At 37.6% G+C, this 23,653-nt stretch overlaps 11 protein-coding genes across 11 annotated transcripts; 6 read left to right on the top strand and 5 right to left on the bottom strand. All coding sequences in view use genetic code 12, as the record gives it.

The window, feature by feature from the left end:
- Positions 1-602: 602 nt before the first annotated feature.
- DASC09_008010 (uncharacterized protein) lies at positions 603-1,919 on the bottom strand (the record flags this gene model as incomplete). Its single annotated transcript, XM_064994404.1, has 1 exon — positions 603-1,919. One exon carries the CDS (start codon positions 1,917-1,919, stop codon positions 603-605), a length of 1,317 nt encoding a protein of 438 aa, XP_064850476.1.
- A 952-nt stretch (positions 1,920-2,871) lies between these two features.
- Positions 2,872-4,101, top strand: DASC09_008000 (uncharacterized protein; the record flags this gene model as incomplete). Its single annotated transcript, XM_064994403.1, has 1 exon — positions 2,872-4,101. One exon carries the CDS (start codon positions 2,872-2,874, stop codon positions 4,099-4,101), a length of 1,230 nt encoding a protein of 409 aa, XP_064850475.1.
- Positions 4,102-6,540: 2,439 nt separating this feature from the next.
- DASC09_007990 (Gzf3 protein) lies at positions 6,541-8,691 on the bottom strand (the record flags this gene model as incomplete). The annotated part of the gene is made up of 1 exon (XM_064994402.1): positions 6,541-8,691. The coding sequence occupies one exon, from the start codon at positions 8,689-8,691 to the stop codon at positions 6,541-6,543; it is 2,151 nt and encodes a 716-aa protein (XP_064850474.1).
- A 455-nt stretch (positions 8,692-9,146) lies between these two features.
- Positions 9,147-10,649, bottom strand: UTP15 (snoRNA-binding rRNA-processing protein UTP15; the record flags this gene model as incomplete). Its single annotated transcript, XM_064994401.1, has 1 exon — positions 9,147-10,649. One exon carries the CDS (start codon positions 10,647-10,649, stop codon positions 9,147-9,149), a length of 1,503 nt encoding a protein of 500 aa, XP_064850473.1.
- A 413-nt stretch (positions 10,650-11,062) lies between these two features.
- Positions 11,063-12,673, bottom strand: ATG18 (phosphoinositide binding protein ATG18; the record flags this gene model as incomplete). Its single annotated transcript, XM_064994400.1, has 1 exon — positions 11,063-12,673. The coding sequence occupies one exon, from the start codon at positions 12,671-12,673 to the stop codon at positions 11,063-11,065; it is 1,611 nt and encodes a 536-aa protein (XP_064850472.1).
- Positions 12,674-13,141: 468 nt separating this feature from the next.
- TPC1 (thiamine transporter TPC1) lies at positions 13,142-14,065 on the top strand (the record flags this gene model as incomplete). The annotated part of the gene is made up of 1 exon (XM_064994399.1): positions 13,142-14,065. The coding sequence occupies one exon, from the start codon at positions 13,142-13,144 to the stop codon at positions 14,063-14,065; it is 924 nt and encodes a 307-aa protein (XP_064850471.1).
- Positions 14,066-14,529: 464 nt separating this feature from the next.
- On the top strand, positions 14,530-16,455 carry MET12 (methylenetetrahydrofolate reductase (NAD(P)H) MET12; the record flags this gene model as incomplete). Its single annotated transcript, XM_064994398.1, has 1 exon — positions 14,530-16,455. One exon carries the CDS (start codon positions 14,530-14,532, stop codon positions 16,453-16,455), a length of 1,926 nt encoding a protein of 641 aa, XP_064850470.1.
- Positions 16,456-17,298: 843 nt separating this feature from the next.
- TOM40 (TOM complex pore protein TOM40) lies at positions 17,299-18,456 on the bottom strand (the record flags this gene model as incomplete). Its single annotated transcript, XM_064994397.1, has 1 exon — positions 17,299-18,456. One exon carries the CDS (start codon positions 18,454-18,456, stop codon positions 17,299-17,301), a length of 1,158 nt encoding a protein of 385 aa, XP_064850469.1.
- Positions 18,457-18,752: 296 nt separating this feature from the next.
- On the top strand, positions 18,753-19,961 carry ESC2 (Esc2p; the record flags this gene model as incomplete). Its single annotated transcript, XM_064994396.1, has 1 exon — positions 18,753-19,961. One exon carries the CDS (start codon positions 18,753-18,755, stop codon positions 19,959-19,961), a length of 1,209 nt encoding a protein of 402 aa, XP_064850468.1.
- Positions 19,962-20,339: 378 nt separating this feature from the next.
- Positions 20,340-21,464, top strand: PFA3 (palmitoyltransferase PFA3; the record flags this gene model as incomplete). The annotated part of the gene is made up of 1 exon (XM_064994395.1): positions 20,340-21,464. The coding sequence occupies one exon, from the start codon at positions 20,340-20,342 to the stop codon at positions 21,462-21,464; it is 1,125 nt and encodes a 374-aa protein (XP_064850467.1).
- Positions 21,465-21,818: 354 nt separating this feature from the next.
- On the top strand, positions 21,819-23,636 carry DASC09_007910 (uncharacterized protein; the record flags this gene model as incomplete). Its single annotated transcript, XM_064994394.1, has 1 exon — positions 21,819-23,636. One exon carries the CDS (start codon positions 21,819-21,821, stop codon positions 23,634-23,636), a length of 1,818 nt encoding a protein of 605 aa, XP_064850466.1.
- Positions 23,637-23,653: the final 17 nt, after the last annotated feature.

Below are 23,653 nucleotides of genomic sequence, written 5' to 3'. Positions count from 1 at the left end.
TGCAAAAAAAAATAGCCGACAGACCCCAAAAAATGACATTAATTGCTAGCTACAATTTTTTGTCCCCGGATTGGGAAATTATGAGATGTCCCTTTTTGTCTGTCCTAGCATGCATCCGAGTTCCCGGTCTCTACTTCTACCATGTACTGCTGGCTGTAGGATTACTGGATATTTAATTAGTACATCCTTCCCTCCACCAAAACTGGAAACTGAAAACTGAGCACCGGTATCTAAATACAATACATTCGTAACATCTCCATACAATTTAGTATGAGCCCACGTTTTACTATCCATATTACAATGCGTCACTCACCAATGAAATATATGGCTGGTATTTGACAGTTCGTCAATGGTAGGGAGGTGATAGTACCACGGGAGTGACACGCCCCGACACGCGTACTGTTGAAACAACACAAAAAAAAATTATCTTGTTACTACTACGAAAGGTTGAAAATAATAAAGAAATAATATTCAATAAGTATACTGAATCTAAATAATGAAAAAACTCAAAAACAAGAATACAAAAGAGCAAAATTTTTCTGTAGAAATCTAAAACAGAACGCAATCTGGGCACCAATTTATATGATCAAAATATCTGAAAATCACAAGCCATTATTCAACCCTCCTTGTGAAGTAGAGTTGACACAACTCACAGATAATTCAGAGTCTCCCAAGTTGGAACAAATAAAAAAGGTGTCACTTGCGTTCTTTTTATTGACAACGTCGATATGCTTAGTGAAGAAATCGTAGCAGACAGAAGGACTGGAGCAAACCATTGTACCAGCCTCGTCATATTTTCCTGAAGTGGTACCATTAAAGTTGGTGAAAAACACATTGCTCATTACAAGTGAAGAAGGATATTCATAACATGTAGCGAGACTGCCGGCACTATAACATTGGGTGACATAGATGGATTGACCGACATTTTCCACTGTGAAGTCAGAGAAATAGACATTTCTGACATATCCCAAACCACCGCCAGCATCTGTTTTGCTACTATTAGCTGGTCTACCCGCCCATGTCTTGAGTCTGGCACCGTAATCAGCATTACTCATTGTGACATTATTGACAATAACATTTTCAACAATATCGGTCACACCATAATATTGACCAATAGAACCAACAGAAATCCCATGAGAACCATTACAATAAAGGTTATTAAGGATAATATTAGTGGAGTTTGGCTTGAATGAAAAACAATCATCACCATTATTAATGGTGGCGTTTTCCACAATAAGGTTAGAGGTTCTGTAGGAGTCCCAACCATCAGTGTTGTAAAAATCATTATCGTTGACAGTGTAAACGTCGATGTTTGTATTGGTATAAGCAACCCCAGATGAATTAGCAATAAGGTTAAACCAGTTTGGAGAGTTTAAAAGATTTAATCCGTCAACTACCCCATTAACCAAACCATCAAACACCAATAAGATAGGTCTATAAAAGTTCTGATTTTTTTTATTGTTAAATTTATTCCACCAGTTTTGACCCTTACCATCAATGACGTGACCTGGTAGACCATACAAGTTGACATTTGTACCGCCAATGGTAATTGCAGTGGATGAGTTTTGGTACTCAATCAAAAGCAACTTATCTTGCCAGTAATCCGGATCATCATACAAGGAAATATTACCGGCAATATAGATATCAAGGTTCTCGAAACCAGTCAAGTTGAGAGGACTTTTGATAAGATAATCTTCGGTATCGAAAACAAGAGCACCACCACCATTACATTTGTTAGCTTGCTTCAAAATTTCAGGAACATCGTCACCACCTTTTTTATTAGCCTCAACTTTGCAAACATTTTTGTAGTAGATTGGAATTTCGCTTAATGAGTTGGCGTTGCGCTTGTTAAGTGGCACATAGAATGCTCCAGTGAGAACAGCAGCACAGGCAAGCAAGTGGAAAACTTCGAAAATCATAACCTTGGATGAGATTGCAGATATTATTACTTTAAAGATATTCTATTCTTTAAAAAAAAAAAAAATATTGTTGTACAAGGGTTCGCTATTCAATTTATATGAATATTATGTGGGGTTATCATTTTTCACGCATGCTGGGATCACAAAATCTGGGGGAACCTGCATGCGCGGGAACCAAGATGTCAAAAATACGTCAAGTTCCGCCAAGAGGTGCAGCTGCCAATGTTCCGGGCTGTTGAATGTACGGTTTACTGTGATAGGCTATTTAGAGTTGACGATGTCTAGTGCAAATAATGTATGACAAAGACCAGCATAAGGATTAAAGGAAAATAAATGGATCATGACGTACCTAAAGATCAACTAAATTAAAAAAGCGTCCTCAATGTGATGGTTTTGAACTGCATGTCACAACTGACTTTGGCGCGTAAATTTTGCGATTTCAACATTTTATTTCCACGACAAGTACCGGGAACACTTTTTTCACTTAATCGTCATTACTATGATTAATATTATGATTATTGCTATTTTATAATAATTATCATTACTTAGATCATATTTTTTATATTTGAACTCTTTATTTTCTTTTTCTCATATTCCTCAACAAAGTTTATTTGACTTGAGTGCCTGAAGCTTATTTGATAGTGAAGTTTATTTGACCCTATTCCTCAAAAAAAATGTGGAGAAGATTTGATTTCTCTTTTTTTTTTTCCTCTTTCTTCTTCTTTTTCACAATATTTGTAGCCTATCCTGTCCATTTTCTCCGTTATCGTACCCATTTTCTCCTCTTTTCCAGCATTATCTTAACTAGGTCAGACATTTTGTAAAAAATGCAGAAAAGCTGGGGTACATACAACTATAATAACTATAATAACACTAATAACTCCCTTTTTTTATTCTCCTGGATTTTCCTGTCTTCCTATTTCTACAAATTGTGAATCTCAAACTTTCAACAATGAAATCCTTTGACCTTATCGCTAAGCTATTTTTCGTGAGCGCTGTTTCCTCTTATGCCATCCATAAAGAGGTGAAGAGAGACGACGGCCAGCAAGATTCAGTCGCAAAAAATAGTTACAGTTATGCTGCATGCCAATACCTGACTGATAATGTTTTAGAAGGATGTCCAGACAACACATTGGTGGTTGATGGCAGCGGAACCAATCTGTCTTACTTCAAAACAATTCAAAGTGCTGTTGATACCATCGCTTATGATAGTCCTTTAGATTATACCATTTTGATTTTGCCTGGAATATATAATGAGCAGGTGAATGTGACCCAGAAAACCCCTATCACATTACTTGGGGTTACCAACAATACTTTGTCAGCTGCTAGCAATCAAGTCACTATTTATCGACAAGCTGCTAATCACAATGCATCATATTCTGATAATGTTTATACTGCTAATTTGATCGTTGCCCCAACATATAACGCTTCGGCTACTGGTGCTGGTCCTGCTGGTTATCCAGTTGCCCCAAACACTCCTTGGGGGAATAAAAATTTCAGAGTATATAATATTGATTTCGATAACGACTATGCTCCGTATTCAAGCGGGCCAAGTTTGGTGCTTTCAACCGCGTACTCGTACACTTCTTTTTACAGATGCGGGTTCTACTCTTATCAAGACACCATTTTTATCGGGAAGCTTGGATCAGCATTCATTACTGAAAGCATAATTGCCGGGCAAACAGATTTCTTGTATGGGTTTGGAACTCTTTGGATTGACAAGTCTGAGTTACAATTGCGAAGTTGTGGTGGTGGGATAATCGCTTGGAAAGGCAGCAATATGACCCAAAATGGAGGCACTGGGACATATTCTAGTAATAACTTTGGCTGTTACATCAGTAACTCCCGCTTCGTTGCTTCCAATGAAACAATTTATGAAAATCTGAAGGGGAAATGTTACCTTGGCAGAAATTGGAATAATGGTCACAGAAGTGTATTGATTAATAATTACATGGATCATACAATTAACCCACAAGGATACGTAAAATGGACCAGCAATTTGCCATTGGAACTGACAGTTTTGTTTGGCGAGTTCAACTCCTATGGTGAAGGTTTTAACGAAACAGCAAGAATTCAAGGTAATATCACAACAGAGCTTACTTATAGTGATATTGAAAAAAGCTATAGCTTCACTAAGATATTTGGATATGAACTGGAATGGATTGATTTCGAGACCTTGTGAGCTATTTAAAGATCAAACTGCAATTTGAGATCTTCGATAAGCTGAACATTTCCTGCTCTTTTTTTTGTTGGCTCCTGTTTGATCTATCTGATCAAAATACCATCGTTATTTCTGAATATGAATTAGCAATATTATATTCAATAAATACTTATTATTATTATGTTATCATTATGCTTCCTTAAAAGATATAATCTCTATTTATGTTTTGCCTTTATTACTTTTATTACTTTTATTAATTATTAGTGCATCCAAATGCACTATTGTTACTTTGCAGTAATATATCAGGGGCTCAAAATTCCTAGTTATTTATCTTTGTTACGCAACTGGTTTGGTTACAGGATGGTCGCTGGCGGCGTTGACACAGGATTTTCGTGGGCTTCGTGGTGAGTGGCAATTGGTGCTGACTCGGTGATAGCTTCGTTGGAGGTGGAAATAGTTTCAGGACTCATGATTGGATTGGACATAAAACTAAATGTCGGTTTATAGATATTAGTGTAATAATGATAATAAATATAAAGAAGGGGTGTAAAAGTTTAATAATATATAAACAGGATTTTGGTTGTGAGTCTTGATAATTCTATATACTTGATAGTAGTAACTATTAATCGTCAAAAGCTACAAAAGTAGTGGAAGTATTTATGGTTATGAGCCATCGGGCATGTTAAGGAGTCTTTGTACTACCGGCAGGCTGAAATTTGTATTTTGAAATATAAATTAACGATATTTATTAGCACAAATATTATTATATATTTTCATACAGAAACAATTTGAATTGGGTAGTTTTTATACTATTAATGAAAAATTGCAAACTCATGCCATGAATTTTCCTCTCTTAGCTTTTGAATGTGTCATTTTTCATAATGTCGATTTATAGGGAATCTAAGCCGAAGCTTGAGCCAGAAACAAAAAGTGGTTAAGAATCTGTTTGAAGAGCACAGTAGAAGTGCAATACCATAGACTCAGATCTAATAACTACTCTAATGAACAAAAGTGTCTTTTTCCTCTTAGTCACGGCAGCTACAATACAGGCAACAATGCAAAACATGAAACAGTGGAGAAATGAGCACAGCGTTAGATCTGACTTCATTCCCACAAATTATAAACAGCAGCCAGCCATCCATAAATGACTAAAAGAGGTCTTTAATGGAAAAGTAATTATGAAATACCTTTTTTTCTTTTTTTAGTTCACATTACTCACTGTACTTCTTCATTTCATATCTTTGTAATTTGCGTAGTTTAGGATTGAAGATAACTATTTCCGAAAAACTTTCGTCCTTAAAATGCTCTCCAGAACAAAAAACAACAACCCAAATAGAAATATGATATGAAGTCGCTAGTGAATTACCCATCACTAGGGAGCTTCATGAACTGAGATGGAGGTCTTTGTTGAAGGGTTTTAGCACTATATATCAATGCTGAGTATTCTCAAAGTGGTGACCATCAGAACTCTGGGATGAATGAATGAATGAATGAATGAATTGTATATTAACGAGTCACAGAGGCTCTAAATAACATGCAAGCCGGGAATTTCATGCCGGTCTTTCTAATAGATTAGTAAAATACTATAACTCCCCGGGCTGAATTGAATTGAATTGAATTGAATTGTAAACTTCCCGGGCTCAAAACCTTATAAAAATAGCTCAGCCATATTGAAATGCATTCCTCGTGATATCGTAAGTGGCCGCGTGGTCTAGTGGTATGATTCTCGCTTTGGGTAGCGATCTTGAGCACAACTCATGAACAACATCACAAGCATGCGAGAGGTCCAGGGTTCAATTCCCTGCTCGGCCCTTATTATTTGAGGCCGCGTGGTCTAGTGGTATGATTCTCGCTTTGGGTAGCGATCTTGAGTTTCAACTCGAGTACTATATACACAAGTATGCGAGAGGTCCAGGGTTCAATTCCCTGCTCGGCCCAAATATTTTTTTTTCGTTTTTTTCTCCCTCATCAGTCAGTCACAACCACGTATAACCAAAAATCTTACGAGATTTCATCAGATATATCTACTTTAAAGGATTATATTTATACACAGAAACAAGAAAAAGAAACGAAAAGAAAAATAATTAATCAAGGAGCACAAAACCATAGAGCAATTAGACAATTGAAAGGATGAAGATCAAAATATACAGAATAAAATTTGAAATCAGTTCTGAAGCGAGCTAGTCTTTCTTTCTTTCCCCACAAAGATTTATCAGGATGTTGAAAGTGAAAGGAAGAATATCATATTTGGAGAAAAGAGTGCAAATAAATACTAGAAAGAGAACATATTGTTTTACAATAAAACACAATAAGTGCAACATTAATACCCATAATCATTAAAGCGAGTAATAACACATATTATACCAATAAGTTTTAAATCATTTTCTCTTTCCCAGAAAAAGATAATTTTTCAATTTATTCTTTCCGTATAATTATGTAATGCTCTATCTAAAGATACATTCAGTTTTCTACTTTTAATCTTTTGACATCTCTCAAAGATTCATCACTTGTGTCTTTAGTATCTGCTACCCTCACTTTAGAGTTACTTTCGCTCGGCTGTGAAGATGTGGTCTCGAGAGATTTCTCCATAATCGTTGAGCCAGCTTTTTCAATAGAATGAGTTTGTGTTTCCTCTTGCACAGTAGTAGTAGTACTAACAGGCTCATTCGAAGGTTTGTAATCGTTAGGGCCAGGCGCTTTAGACGCGTGAGCGCTATGCGTATTGAGAATTGATGTACTTCCAATTTTAACATTAGGATTAATAATTTCGCGCTCAATTTCTTCAATGACTTCATCACGTTCGACACAAAATTCTTTGGAAGTTGCAATACTAGGGTCTGATTTTTCACTGATGAGAAGTTTTAAAACCCTATTTAATGTAAACTTTAAACGGAAATTGAGTGCCTCCAATTGTTGCAGTTTCTCGTTGTTATCAGCCTTCTCCTTGGCACCAGCTTCGTTTGCCTCCAATTCCAAGATACGCTTTTTGTATAACTCATTCACCAACTCCAATTCTGAATTGCGAGTTTTGATCTGCGATATTTCAGGGGTCAAAGCGCCCAAATTAGGAGTATTGGCATTCTGAGGTGGTGTTAAGTTTGAATGACCTAATGGCGGAAGAGTAGGAGAGGTGAGCGCCGACTTGTTTAGCGATAAACTAGTAACAGAAGTATTGGCTTCAGAAAACAAAAGACCAGGTGATTTGAAAAGAGTAGCATCGCTTCCCGGTTTAGAATTTAATGGAGGCAAGGTTGTATGCTGACCATGGGCGCCACTTGGTAAACGGTTTAGTTCATTTAATATTGGACTCTCATTAGAAATATTAGGTACTCGTAGTTTTTCCACAGGTTCAGCGGAGTCAAGAATAGATGAAGGATTATGAGGAGCTCTTGAATTTTCTTTCAACACTGAAGAGATTGGCAGAAGATGGCGGAGCCCTGGTAATTGGTTACCGGAAAATCTGTTCTTATCAGACGGGGTACTCAAAGAAAAATTTGAGATGCCATTTTTTCCCTTGTAGGAAGCATGGTTATGACGAGAATGATGATGGTGAGAAAGCGGAGGCGGGAGATGGAGATGATGATGATGCTGGTGATGGTTAGCTCCACCAGAGCTGTTGGCCATACTTTCCAAAACACCTGCGACATTATGTTCAACACTAGTGGCGACATGATTAGGGGGATGACGAGCTGCAGCAGGGGTAGTTGCTAATAACAAAGGTGATGTTATGGTGTGGAGATTTGTTTGGTACTTCATTGGCGCTGTGCTTGGGTAGTTGAGGGGGTGAGTAACTTGATTCCAGTTTCCATTGCCACTATTAGCAGAAGAGTTTCCTGGTTGATAAGGATGACCAGAGGTAAAAGTGAAATGAGGCGAAGGGTATGGAGAGGTAGCTTGAAGGTTCGGGGACACTCCATTAATGCGAGGTAGTAAAGGAATCAAGTTTTCGCTTTTCGAAAACTCTGACTTGTCACTGTCAGTATTGGACAGTGGGGAGGGATTATCAGCTTTCCTAGTCTCCGACTTATTTTTTTTGTTTCTCGGAGTTATCTTTTTGCCCTTACTATCTTTTCCTGCAGAGGTCCCGTTACCGTTGAAATTTTTTATTCTGTTTCTTGATTTGATGACATCTGTCTTTAGGGATATAGGTCTGGGTTTCCCATGTAGTTTTAAAAATAAACCACATGCGTTACAAAGAACGTGCCCAGCGTCGTCTCTTCTCCAAAGAGGGGTATTTGAAGTTTTACAATTACTGCAAACTGGAGAGTTGCTACTGTGATTGTTGGACGCAGCAGAGGTGCTGGCTGGAGCGGGGTTATGGTTATTATTGGTGTTTGGTGATACAGATTGTTTCATGGAAGATGCCTGAAGAGAAAGTTTTTTGGTGTCCAGACTTTCTTTCTGTGTGTGAATTTTCTTGGGAGTGAGATCACCACGAGGGTCAGAAGATGGGTATGAAGGGGAGTGAGTAAAGGCTATGTTATTGACAAGAAGATGGCGATTACCACCATTAGGATACGCGGTCACAGGTTGGGGAGCAGTATCAGCGCCCGGAGAGGCCGAAGAAGAAAGAGGCCTTGGAGAAGGAGAAGCCGAAGCCTGGTTTGTCATGTTATCGATGGGGAACTATGTATGAATATGAACAGGCGTGTGACTCTTTTAATAAAAGGTTGAGATGAAGAGCTGGTGAGATAAAATATAACTGAATGGCAAAAAAAAAATTAGAATATCCGATGACATAAGAGTCAATTTTTTTTTTTTTTTTTTCTTCGGTTTTTGATGAGGCAAAAGTGCTCGATAAGAAAGCGATTATGGGAATATTAAGGGATTTTCTGCCTTGGGGGATCAGTAGGGTGATGTTTTTTTATCTTTTTTTTTTCCGCTGTTTCTTTTTTTTTTTATCGCTGATCCCGCGGAATTTTTCTTTTTTTCTGCTTTACGACACGTGTATGTCATGTGGTGATTCGGGTAACTATTACTACACACCGTTTATCTACTCCATCTATCTCTATTTACAAAAACACCTCTAAGAAAATTGATCTCATGTATTCCAATCCTATACCAATCTACGATGTAAGCAACTGTAACATCCCCGAAATCTTGTTCGCCTCCTTACTCTTCTCAATCTCCACATCCACTTTTCTCTTCAACCCACTAAACAACTCCTCCATCAACAAACTCTTCTCCACAAGACTGCCGTACTCAGCAATCACAATCATCAAGTAGTCAACAACGATATCAAAACACTTGATATCGTCCAAATGCTTGATACTCCAAGACAAAAATGGCTCCAATGATCTATCCTCTCTTTTGCTCAACGCAATGTGAATCTTCCCTAGCTTCTTCAATTCTTCCAAAATACTAAGGGTAATATCCTTGGCAATCCCCGATTGAAACGCCATGTCAAATGCCTCTGACCATTGGAAGCTATTCAACAATTTCTCGTACTTTTGTGGTTTCTTAGCATTGTTTGCCCCATCGTTGATGATCCGATGCTCATATTGACCATGGTACTCGGACCCACGAAGCATCTTAGCATAGGCTCTAGACTTTTCTTGCTTCAATTCCCCTTTCTTTGGCTGGGGTTTACCAACTTTTTTGGTACGAATTGACAAAAGCCCCGAAGTTAACCCGGCAACAAAATGTTTGGAATCAGGCGACACTCCACAACTCAACACCCCTGATCCAAACTTCCATCCAAACTTCACTTGCCAGTTCACTTCAGAAGTGTCATATATTTTCACATGGCCATCAAGAGAACCAGCTAACAAGCTTCTGTCCCCAGACATCGATAAAGTAGTCACGGTTTTAGAGAAATTTGAAAGTTTCTTGGTCAATTTATTACTAGGCAAATCCCAAACCTTGATATAATTGGAACCACCACTGACAATACTGGTTTCATTGATCGACAAAATATCCTCTACTGGGGCATCGTGGTTGAATTTCAAAATTGGAGTCTCTGCACTGTCAATTCTTGTGTCGAAAACTCGTATGTATCCATCATAACACCCAGTGGCGATCAAATTAGGTTGGTCTTTAATGAACGTCCCGGATCTAATATAATCTTCGTGCCCTCCTAATGTTAGCAATGGTTGCTGAGACTGAGAAATATCGTAAATCTTCCCAATCTTGTCGTCAGACGCCGTGAATAAACTGGTGGAAATCAGAGGATGGAACTTGGTAACGTGTGTTGGATAAGATGACGCTTGTATGGAAACAAGTAACGTTCTTGGGTTTTGAGCATCGAATATTTGCACTAACCCACTCGAGTCACCGGCAACCAATAGCTTACCATCATATCTATACTCCCCACTGTAAGCAGTTTCTTTAAATCTTGAAAAAGTCTTCACCACTTGTCTGGTCTTTGATGAAAAAACTTGGATTCTTGTGGAAGAAGTCACAGCAATGTCATGAGGTGAGGCAGGATTGAATGTAATATGTGTGATAGCATTATGTTCTTTTACCAATTGAGTATTGCCAAACGATCTCCAATATCTTTGTTCTGGAGTCTTTTTAGTGGCTAGCACTGGGTTTCGTACAATCTGAATTCTTTGTTTTGAAGATGACATTTCCTTTTCTTTTTCTTTTCTGGATCCTGCAACTGCTAGACTTCAAGAATTTATAACCAGAGCAGATATATATCTTTTAGCCCTATTATTACCGTTATTTTCTCTTGTATTTTTATTTATACTCTAATGATGAGATTAGAGAAAAATTTTTTTTTTTTTTCTTTGTCAAAGTTACCCTTTTGGAAAGACCCGCTATAAAGGTATATTTCAAATCACTATGCGCACATATAAAATTATCTTATATATCTGTATTTTACTGCTGTTCAACAAAAAATACTTACTGGCAATAAACAAAAAAAGGAGCAAAGATGTATATTATAAAAGGGTTGCCATCGAATATTCTTTTGCACATGGGTATTAGCAACCATCCAAAATCCCCCTGTCATCAAATTTTGATCAAGTCTAAAACCATCTCATTTAGCAGCCCCATCTAATAATGAATACTGACTCAATAAAATACAATCACCACCTCTGTCTCCTTCTAGAGCATATTTCAAAAATAAACCATTCCCAGTGACAACTATAACCTCCAACATTGTTTTGGAAGCTATACCATTATTAATAATGTCTTGGGCCAAATTAGGGGCTGCCAATTTCAATTTCTCCAAGAAGCTGTCAGAAATATTACCATCCAAATGTTTCATTGCTACAACGGATTTTGTTCCATTTGAAGCAGGAATCTTCAAAGACGCAAAATGTCTGATTGGTTTAAGTACAGACGTAACCCTTTTTGGTAAATAAATACCCATGGTTTCTGCTGCCCTTCTACCCAAGGACTGAGAAGATTTTCTGATTAATCTGCCGACTGATCTTCGGGTTTGGTCGATAATCGGTTCAATCTTTTTCCCAGACTCATCAACCAAATCAATCTCTGGATATTTCTTTGGTGTAGAAGGCAATGGTCCAACTTCATCATCCTGTTCATTGGAATCTTCATTTCGCAATTCGTATTCATCATCATCATCATCATCATCGTCGTCAACCTCAACATCCCCACCTTCATCTTCATTATCGTTATCATCTTCACTATCCAATTTATTCTCATCGAATCTAACTTTTTGGCTAAGTTTTGATTTTGAATATTGATCGTTTTGCAATCCTGGTGGCTTGGAATTGAAACTACTTGACCTGCTTTTCACATCGTTATAAACACTAAGCTTATTAACTTGATATTCATCACTCAATTTGAAAATATGCACTGTTTCTGTCGCGCTACTGGCAGTCAAAAAATTATTATCGTCACTAAAACTTAAACTGTAAATCTTTGTACCATAGGTCCCTCTTCTGAATTGATATAATTTCTCACCAGTCTCCACGCTGAACACCCTAATGATTGTCCCTTTGACACTTGCAGAGGCCAAGAGTAAACCATCTGAACTCAATGATATTGCTGCCAATCCTGCCTTATGTGCCTCGATGACACACAAAGGCTGCAAGGATTTTGCATCAAATATTATAACATCACCCACTCTTGAGGTTATGGAAGAGTTGGCAGGTTGAAGTCCGGTGGCTGCTACTTCATTAACAGTATTCAAACTTAGTCCATTTTTGTTTGCTGGTGGTGAGGGGTATGCCAAGAAGTTATGTTCAATTATTGGTGATAATGCCACTAAACCATGTGGATTAGGTAACGTTTCAATAGTATGTAATAGCTTCATTGATGACACATCGTATATGTATATCTGTTGTTCTAATACTACCACCATTCTTTCTCTGTTGAGCTTGACGCTAAGGATAGTGGTAGGGAAGGTCAACTCGCAAATCGTCGATTGTCTCTTTGTGTTGATTATCTTCAATCTTCTAGGTGACATGTTCGGGTGTTCGCCAATGCCCACGACCGCAAGCAAGGAGGTCACATAGAGCATTTCCACCAATGCAACAGAGCTTATATGACGAGAATAGCATTTTCCAAATGGATCACAATTGAAGATTTTGTAGCCATTAGAAGTACCAGCCGATATACAAGTGGCATCTTGATTGAAGTTCATAAAGTTGATAGATTCAGGAGTTCCAGAAGTTCTCATATTGTCAGAAGATGATTAATGAAAATTAACAAGAAATAAAGATTGTCTGTACCTCGTTTCCCTCGATATACATATATAAATCAGTTGATACAGTCTTAGAGAAGCAGATAAGATGAGCTTTCAAAACAAAGAGAAGTCATTTTTTCTTCTGAAATCCCATTTTCTGGCACGTGAACGTGTTGAGTGAAACTGCCACTAGAACCGCCGTCATCATGGGAGATGTCACCAGAAAACGAGGTCCAGAAAGGTTCTAAAAGGTAATAATTTTGAATAAATATTACTGAGTGACATGTTCGATGGTTATATTCAATAGTTTCTCATCTTATAACAATATTAAAAAAAAAAAAAAAAAAAAAGTTCAAGCCATTCGCTATTACTTGCACGGAATTTTTCAGTACTCACGGTTTTTTCTCATCTTTTCTTCCCTGAAAATCAACAAATGGCTAAGATGCTCCAACAATAATTCGAATGGGCAAAAGCAGTTTGGAGACAAGTGATTCACTTTTCTATAAGCCCGTGATAGCCGGGTCGCTATCAGGAATGGCAGTGAGATTTGTGATATCTCCTCTTGATGTGGTAAAAATTCGCTTGCAGTTGGAAAGAAACATGAAGAACAATCAAAGTACCACGGCCACCAATGTCATTAAATCCATTTTGAGAAAAGAAGGGGCTCTCGCCTTCTGGAAAGGGAACTTACCCGCGGAAATCATGTACTTATTGTATGGTGGTACTCAGTTTAGTGCCTATTCATTCGTTAAGAATACTGCGATGAAGGACTCCGGGATTCCCAAAGATTTCCAAAGTCTCATATGTGGGGGGTTAAGTGGTTGTACTGCCACCATAGTCAGCTACCCATTTGATACTCTAAGAACCAGGTTAGCAGCAGACAAGCATAAAGGGTTCAATCACATCTTAAAAGTCATTGATGACATCAGAACTAAAGAATCGGCGCGCGGATTTTATCAAGGTTTGAAGCCGACAATCTATCAAGTGTTCATTCTTACTGGGTTATCATTTTGGACGTATAATCGACTCCGAGAGTTCCAACAAGAGTACGAGAAAATCAATGATAAAGATTCTATGATCATTCCTATTAGTGGGTTTATTGCTGGATGCTTCTCGAAAGCTGCAGTTTTCCCTTTGGATTCAGTGAAAAGGAGATTACAAGTCAGAGGAAGTAGTAGCTTAACCAAGCAAAATGAATATCGACATCTAGCAGCCCAGAAAGATGTCTATAATTCTAAAAACATCTGGAAGATTTGGACCAGGATTGTACAAACTGAGGGGTTGATTGGCCTTTACAGAGGCTGTGGGATCGCCATAATCAAAAGCGGGCCAGCAAGCTCCCTCAGTTTTACGTTCTACGAGTTTTTCATGAGATATTTGACCTGAGTTTTGCCTTTGTACTATAATTATTGCTGTGGCCGACCTGTGCTCCTCTATACTATATTTAGCCAAGTGATTAGAAATTGCGTCAGAAATCTTGAATTGGTGCTGACTGTGAAATGAAATAAACATTGTAAATAAGTACTTTATTTATTAATATTACAGATAAACCATCTGACGTTACAGAAACTGTCAAACATGGCAAGTAGTTAGCATTACCCAGCAATGTCCGGGTGTTGCCGATGATTGCCAGACACCCATGCACCTCTGTGGGCCCCGTTAGTCATCTATCATGCGATGGGGCACTGAAAAAAGACAGAAAAGACGTTTTTTTTTTTTTTTTTTTTTTTCTTGTTGACAATAATTACTTATTGATGGCAGTCGTCGATTGTTACCACACAGAGCATTTTTCTTGGTTATCGCAAGCTCATTAATTGTTCAGGCAAATATTAATAATAAAAAAACAAACCATGTCAAAGATCGCTGAAAAGCTTAAGCAGCTTAAGAACTCTAATGAGGGGTTTGTGTCTTTGGAATTTTTCCCACCAAAGACGGAAAGCGGTTTGACTAACTTGCTTCAGAGAATAGAACGTTTATCTGTTTTGAAACCTCTTTTCGTCAGCATCACTTGGGGTGCAGGAGGTAGTACCGCAGAAAAGTCTTTAGAATTAGCCGCTTACTGTCAGAAGGAATTGAACCTCACTGTCTGTTTGCATTTGACCTGCACCAACACCAACAAAGAAATTATCGATAATGCTTTAGCGAAAGCTAAGGAATCAGGAATCCGTAATATTTTAGCATTAAGAGGTGATCCACCGAGAGCTGAGGTGCTAGATGACTCCATCGGCAGTTTGAATAAGGATTTCCAATATGCCGCAGACTTGGTTAGGTATATTAGACACGAGCACGATGACTACTTTTCCATCGGGGTTGCTGCGTACCCTGATGGTCACGTCGATGGATCAGACAACTCTTTCCAAGATTTTGAAAAGGATATCCCTTATTTGGAAGAGAAAGTCAAAGCTGGTGCCGACTTCATTATTTCTCAATTATTTTTTGATGTAGATCAATATTTGAAATTTGAGTCAAAAATTTTGTCAACTGAGTCATTGGCAAATATCCCAATGATCCCCGGACTCATTCCAATTAACAACTACCAGCTATTTAAAAGAGTCACAAAGCTCTCTCATGCCACAATTCCTAAATCTGTTTTAAACAGATTCCCAGTGTCAGTGCAAAGTGATGATAGAAAAGTCAAGGAAATCGGGGTAGAAGTGTTGGATGAAATTATTAGTGATTTGTATAAGAGATCCAACTCTCCTATAAAAGGTTTCCATTTTTACTCATTGAACTTGGAAAGTTCCATTGCCAAATTGGTGAAAAAATCTCCAATATTACAAGAATATACACATATTGCCGCCGATGACACCAATGCTATTGTTGCATCCGAAAAGGACAAAAGTACTTCTTCTGCAGCCAGTGAGATATCTAATTTCAATTTATCGAAAAAGGATATTCTTGCTATATCTACAGGTATCGGTACTCTTGGTAAAGAGGCCACTTGGGATGAATTTCCAAATGGTAGATTTGGTGATTCCAGGTCGCCTGCATATGGTGAAATTGACGGGTATGGTCCATCTTTGAAAATCCCATTTGGTGTCAAGAACCCATTAAGCAAAGAGCTTTGGGGAGTGCCACAAAACCTTGGGGATATCGGAAACTTGTTTATTGATTATTTATCTAAAAAGATCCCAGCCTTACCTTTTTCAGACTTGGAAATTAGTGCGGAAACCCTTTTAATCCAGGAAGAATTATTCCAAGTTAATGCCAAAAATTGGTTCTCATTATCATCACAACCAGCATTGAATGGTTGTCTGTCAACCGATAGTATCTTTGGATGGGGTGCTAAGAATGGTTATTTGTACCAGAAATCATATATTGAATTGCTTGTGTCGGAGAATGATTGGAAAAGGGTTTTGAAGCCAAAGATTGATCATTATAATGAATCTGTTGATGATACAGATAGCAATTGCAACAAAACAATCAGCTATTATGCCGGCAATGCTGCCAAGGGTGTTGCTGTGGAGACAAATATCAGTGTTGACAATCGTTCCACCGCTGTCACTTGGGGGGTCTTCCCTAACAAGGAAATTGTGCAATCTACAATTATTGAAGAACAATCTTTCAGAGCATGGAAGGATGAAGCGTTTGGCATCTTAGTAGAATGGGCTAATTTGTACTTGATTGAATGGAAGAATTCTACAGATGCGGATAGCAAGAAGTACGAAACTGCATACAAGTTGATCAAAAGCATACATGATGAATTTTACTTGATCACTATTTTCGACAATAATTTCCAAGATGAAGATGGGTTATGGAGTTTGTTATCGGAGTGAGCGTGGCGTATTTGTTCATTTATGTATATATATCTTTTTTCCACACACTTTTATTGTCGCTTCTTGCCTCTCCTTCTCTTCTCGTTAGATTGCTTGGTTTTGTTATCATAGGGTTTTAGGGCTTTTTATTTTATTAGTTTACAATTTTGATGGATTATGTCATACGAATATATAGAACCCGCATATTTTTCCTCAGCAGTTATTAAGTAGTAAACGTTATCAGTCTTCCTTCATTAAAATCAAAGTATCTATCAGAAGTTATCTTTTCACAGTACAATTTTTTTTTTTTTATTTTTATTATTTCAAGAGTTTTTTTTTCCTTTTTATTTTCGTTTTAGTTATGTACATGGTGAATTGAGTTCATTTCTTATTTCATCATGAAGGTGAAATGCCGAAATAGAAGGTAAAAGCTATAAAGAAGTACAAAGAAAAAAGAAAAAATGGATTCAAAAATGAAAAAAAAAGGAGTTACAAGATTAACAGAACAAGAAATTAAAGAAGAAAGTGAAAATGAAGAGAAAAGAGCAGGCCAGAGACATAAACGAAAAAAGAAAAAAAGTTCATAACACAAAAAGATATTTCAATAACTCATGATATAGTCGTCTCCACTTTTGAGGATAATTAATGGACCAGTTCCCGAGAAAAAAATAATGATAATAATAAATAAAAGACTCCACCATTTCAATCTCTTGTAGCTTTCATAATCTTTTTTTTTTTTTCATTTTTCCCGCTTTTTTCTTTTTCTTTTCCTTTTTCTTTTCCTTTTCAGATGGGTACATTTTATGTTTTCTAATTATTGAAATTCGTATGATGATTCATTACAAAAGATTTAGGTCATCAAATTTAAGCAATGGCTGGGGCACCTGGAACAGGGTTACCTTCCGCATCAACGAGACCTTGTTGCATCAAGGCAATTTGTTCAGTACCGGCAGATTCGAATTGCAAACCGAGACCAATTCTGCTAGTGTTCTTGAAGTGATCGATTTCACCAGAGAACAAGATGGAAATGGTTGGCAAAACTCTCTTTTCAACAAAAGCAGAAACCTTACCTTCACTATCAATTTGACCTCTGACAACGGATTGTCTGAATTCATATTTAGCACCAATGGTGGTAACACCGTTAACAACTGGTTCAGCACCAATGACTTGGCCCAACATTGGGTCAGTAATTGGCTTTAAACCAGCTTGGATTTGAGTTTCAATACCGGCTTCTAGGTTAGCACTGACTTTTCTCCAGAAAGAAGCAATCAAAGCACCTTGGGCTTGTAGCTGAGCAGAAGCAATCCAGTCTTTGGCATTATATCTAGCAACGTAAGAGACAGCAGCATCAGGTGCGTATTGAGCTTGTTTAGAGTAAACAGCTTCCAAACCAATAGCCAATTTCTTGGAAACAGATTGCAATAAGGAACCAACAACGACACCAGAAAAGTCACCATCCAAGTAAGATGGGTTCAAAGTCTTCAAGTTAAGAGAATAGTCGACACCTTGAATATCTTGTTCCAATTGAACCATAGTTTGATCTTGAGCAATTTGTAAAGTGGCCTTGGAAATAACGTCCTTAGTCCATCCGTAGTTCATTCTACCAGATAATGACAAATCATTGTCCAAAGTACCTTGGGCAAACAAGTTGTCGTTAGCGTAGAGAACGTTGAAGGCGTATGGAGGAATAGATTTAGACCCAATGGATAAGGTGTGGGAAGTTTGGAAAGCTGGGTTCAAAGAGAAAGATTTGTTCAAATCAGCTCTGAAACCGGTGAAAAAGTACTGATTCAAGAAAACGTCTCTGGAAACTTCCTTGTTCAAGTTTTCAATGGTACCCGGGTTCAACAAACCAATAGATTGTCTATGGTCAGCGAAGCCTGAGTAAACGTCGTTGACAAAGGAGAATATTGGGTTAGACGACCAGAAGCCTGGCTTTGGCTTTTCTTGGGTGATGGCTGGCAAGGCACTCATGTTGAGCTTGGCCAAGTCACCTAAAGGAAGAGGGGCTGGAGAAGACATTTTGAAGATGGGATGACCTCTAATAAATCAGATGCAGATTAATGGCGATAATCACAGGTCTTTTGGAAGTAATGGGGAAACCCAGCGTTTTCTAGCCGCCAATTTGTTTAAAATTTTTCATTGAGGAAAACTCTCCCCCCAACAGGGCACCAAACACCCTTGGGCATGTGATGAGCAGGAAAAAAAAATTACGATAATTCAGTTAAGTAAAGAAGTATGGAAGAAGAGACTTTATTTAATATATATTTTATTTTTAATCTATTTTGAATTTAAATCTACACATACCTATACCAATCATGGATGACGACGATGATTTTTTCGTGTTGGATAGAAAGGGTTCTGATCAGCAGCTCAAGGAAATGGTGCAGCAGGCAAAGGTGATTAAGAAAAAAGTCAAGAAGCAGAAACAACAGAAGAAGCAGCAGAAGCGACACAGCGATATATTGGAATCAAAAGAAAATACCCGCGATATTCTAAAAACCCTGACCACTGCCCGAACCCCTAGTTTGTCTAATGGCTCGCCCAGCAACATAGATAAGGGGATCATTCCGCAAAGCGAAGCAGTATCAAATATCATGAAGGAAATTCAGGAAGTGGAACGCGAGGACTTGATGACGAGGCAGAAATTGCAAAATAAGTTTAAAAAAACTGGTAATGCATTGAAGCGTTCTATCCTGATAGAGAATAACAAGGAGAAACAGGATGACGATATATTGCGAATTAAGAGGAAGTTCAATAAGGTATCTTCACAAATAAAGCAGACAGTACTGAACAGTTCGACTAAGCTGGTGTCGTTACAAGAAGAAAAGGGAAGAGTTTATCAGTTCAAGATCATTTCTAAATTACCAGGGACAGAAGGATTTGAAGTCAAAGTTAACATTACTGGTGATAAGAAGTTTAAGAAATTGATCCTTGCCTGTTTGAAACATCTTGCCGGAAAATATCACATCGAAGAAAAAAATCGACTGGCATATCTGGTTGTTAATGTTTTATTACTCTACAAATCAAAGATCAAAATTCTAGATTACATGATGCCAAGCTATCTCGGTTTGCCTGCTCCATTGGTCACTGGTGAAAAAACATTTGCTACCGTATACATCATGACCAAAGAACAAGCAAACAACTTGGACCAAGAGGCAGAAGCAATAAGTAGTGTTATGTTGAACGATAATGAAGATGATAATTCTAACGATGCACAAGAAACTAGCGACTACGAAGCCGAAATTTTCGATGGTGAGGAAATTGAAGATGTTAATGATGCAGATGCAGACAACGATGATTATTTCACTATTGTGTTGAAGGATAAGGATAATGAAAAACTAGAGATAAAGGTTTCTAAAGACACTTCTTTGCGCAAAGTTGTGGATCACTATGTTAAAAAGAAGGGTCTTACAGCCTCCCCAAAGATTGATTTGATATTTGATGATGAGAAATTAGGTCTTGATTTGACCGTTGGTGATACTGAATTGGAGGATGAATACTCGGTAGACGTGGTTGTTCACTAATCCGACTAAACTATGATCTATTTTTAATTATTATAATATATGACTTTGTGAGGTTCAAAAGTGTTGTATAAGTTCATCTAGCAGACTGGTAATACTGAGGTGTTATGACCATCCCTCCTTTTATTGATACTTCTGAGGATAAGCTTATTCTTGCCTGTTTTATTATTTATCTTATTAAACACTATTGTTTCTACTTATTGGTCTAAAACTATTGTCTGTGTGGTTCATCCAGCACTGAGGCGCACAGTCACGTGCCAACATATTTCACAATCAAATATTGCTTTGCACACTCAAAACATACCCATGATAAATAAGATTGTACTTTTTTTGATTGTTCATCTATCATTAGTCCTATAATACATATATCACACATAATTAATGAGAGCCTGTCACCAGATAGAGCGATTTTGCTGTGCGTTTACGGTTCTTTTCCCCAAACTTTTTTGTAACGGATTTTACATTTGGGCGGGCTACACCTATTGCTGGCAAATATCGCTTAATTATATTGGAGGCTTTTTTGGTTTTCTTCTATGCTTAATCGGATTATTCTTGACTTTGGGAGGAATACTATCATACTATAGGATTGTTTCTTTGGGTGCCGGCGTAGCTGTGGACTACCCTGAACTTCGGATCAAGTATGTCAGCGATGACCATGAGGACGATTTGGCGATTGGCGATCTAAATGATGAATCCCTCATTCAATTCATAAAATCAGGAATCATCAACCCTCCTCCCCAGTACTATTCCACACATACTTTCACAATCAAATCGTCGGGGATTATTAGATACTGCAATAAGTGCAAGGTCTGGAAACCGGACCGTTGCCATCATTGTTCTACGTGTAAACAGTGTGTGTTGAAAATGGACCATCATTGTCCGTGGTTTGCAACCTGTATCGGCTACAAAAACCACAAGTTCTTCATTCAATTCCTCACGTATACCACATTGCTTTCGGCGCTTTGCGGGCTCACATCATTGCAAATCCTTTATGATTTTATTTTCAAGGGAATCTATTTGCATTACCATTTCAGCATAAATTGGATCTTTCTTTTCATATTTGGCGTTTCTTTCTTCTTTGCTGTGGCAATGTTTGATGGATTTTCAATATATCAGATAGTTACCAATAGAACCACTTTAGAATCATATGATTACACTCGTTATAGGATTGATTTGAATGCCGCCTTTGACAGCTACTATCAGTACTCAAATAAGCCAAACTCCGACCAGTATGGTAATTTATTCAGTTTAGGCACTAAACTGGAAAACTGGAAGGCCGTTATGGGGAATAGCTGGCTCGAATGGTGTCTTCCGATAGTAAATAACCCAACCACAAAAGATTATTATTTCAAGAACGGGTTGTGCTATCCAGTTAATGAGAATATTTATAATGAATTGGTTTACAATGCCAGATTGCAACTCCAGTTAGCCACTGAGTTGAATAACTATAGAATGAGGAGGATGAAAGACTCAGCCAGGGATCCAGGTACCAGAGATGGTGTATAACCCATGAAAACCCAAATTATCAATAATATATTATATTTAACACATGAATAATTTGACTCTAGAATGGATATATTATCATTTTAGATTGTAGGGGTCTAGCAATGATTAAAGCTCTTTGCTAGTTTTTCGCAGATTACTTTTTCATTGTTTTAATAATATTTAGAAGCCATCTCAGTAATTAAGGAAAATCATTTTCTATACTGGCCAATGTTTGATTTAAGGGTCAGATATTTCTATGTGCAGTATGGAAAAATCCAGAAAAAAAAAAAAAAATCGATGATTTCACAGCCGAGCCGACAGCTTCTTGCACTTGTTATAAGAATAAAAATAAAGATAACTGTACAAAGGGATCTGATGAATAACGAAACACTGTTAGAAAGCTTCATTGACTCCATTATCGAAGGGGATATATCTAATACCAAAGAGATTGAATCTCCTGAAGATCAAGAAGAAGAGAAACAAGAAGAAGAAGAAGAAAAAGAAGAAGAAGAAGAAGAAAAAGAAGAAGAAGAAGAAGAAAAAGAAGAAGAAGAAGAAGAAGAAGAAGAAGAAGAAGAAGAAGAAGAAGAAGAAGAAGAAGAAGAAGAAGAAGAAGAAGAAGAAGAAGAAGAAAAAAAAAATGATGATGATAATGACGAAGCAGAACAACTAAAATGTTGGATTTGCCTATGTGGTGATGATGAACCCCCACCAATGGGAACTTTAGCAGATGCCAAAGATTTTGTGAAAGTTTGTTCATGTTCTTTGAAAGCTCACAGACGATGTTTAATGGATTGGATCTCAGAATCTGACGTCAAGTTTCTCAAATACAACCAATTGCCTGAAACTAATAATAATAATGACGATAATGCCGGCAATGATGCAGGGATAATAGAGCTGCTAGTCCGCAATATTGTGAACTTGAGAAGATCCTTTATCTTTAATACCGGAGGGTATAGAAACTCTTTAACTTTTGATCTCAAGTGTCCTCAATGCCAGAATTCCATATTTGCCTCGATTCCTTCAAATCCGATGGTTAATACAGTATCAATTACAAAAGGCATATTATCGACCATGGGGAAGTATGGTCTTTTCACTACTGGCGTAGTGTCGGCAGTTGCTGGTGTGGCTTTTCTGGGTGGTTTGTTTTTGTCAAAGATAAGCATGGATATGATTAGGTGCGTCGTACCTACAAGTTTACAATCAAGACTTTTTGGTATTGATTACAATGGATCTTTGGACGCTGCATTCGATAGAAACCTCTTAAAACCAAGTACCATGATGTTGATTCCATTACTACCTGTTTATATTAGAAGTCTTAGATCAACACCTGGCAGCTCAGCAATCTCTGATACTTTGGTGAATATTTTCCCTTTCTTATTTTACGTTGATTCACCCTCAATGTCACTCAACTTAAGAGACCCGCGTTTATGGGTAGTTGCTGCTTCTTCACTCCGGGTTGTTTACAACTGGGTGTTTAGGTTCACCATAAACAGGGTCTATTACAGATGGGTTAGATCATTAAGGCCATGCTTCATAGCTGATAAGATTTCTATCGACGAGCTAAGGCAAATTGAAAGCGACAATCAAGAAATGTTAAAATTGGAGTTGGAAGAAGAAGAACAAATACAATTGGCAGAAACTAAAATCAGTGACACATCATTAGAGATTCCAGAATCTTTTATCCAAAAGATTAAGAGATTTTTCGCAAGCTGGTTCACAAGAAAGCCAGAAAGTAAAATCATGACCCGAAATAAAATCGCCAAAGGAAAGCTTAGAGAGCGTCAAAGGGCAAGAGAAAATAAAGCTGTTCTGAATAATGACTATAGCGGTTTGTTCAAACAAAAGTATTTCTTTCTTTCAATGCTTACTACTTATTGGTGGCCAATTGGCGGAAGAATGATTTCTGATCATTTATTATTAAAAATACCATTTCTCCGCAATTTAGGGACTTCTCCGGATCATCTGGATTTCATAAGACATTTAATTGGATGTGTTGCGATGATTTTTGTCAAAGATTTGGCAAATTTGTTTTTGACTTGGTTGAAAATCCGCGACTTACGGAAGCTCAAGATTGTTGAACATATGTCAGATGAGTGGAAGCTAGCAATGGTGTATAAACTTCAGCAGATGATTGGGGCAAAACAAGAGTTTTATGATGACATTGAGAGAATTATAGATGAGGAGAATTAAAAAAAGAAGTCAGGAAA

Source organism: Saccharomycopsis crataegensis (genome assembly GCF_037102585.1).
Source record: "Saccharomycopsis crataegensis DNA, jcf7180000000072, whole genome shotgun sequence".
In the NCBI taxonomy this organism is placed as follows: domain Eukaryota; kingdom Fungi; phylum Ascomycota; class Saccharomycetes; order Ascoideales; family Saccharomycopsidaceae; genus Saccharomycopsis; species Saccharomycopsis crataegensis.
The sequence above is the reverse complement of the archived record's forward strand: the minus strand, read 5'-3'. Positions and strand labels throughout refer to the sequence as shown.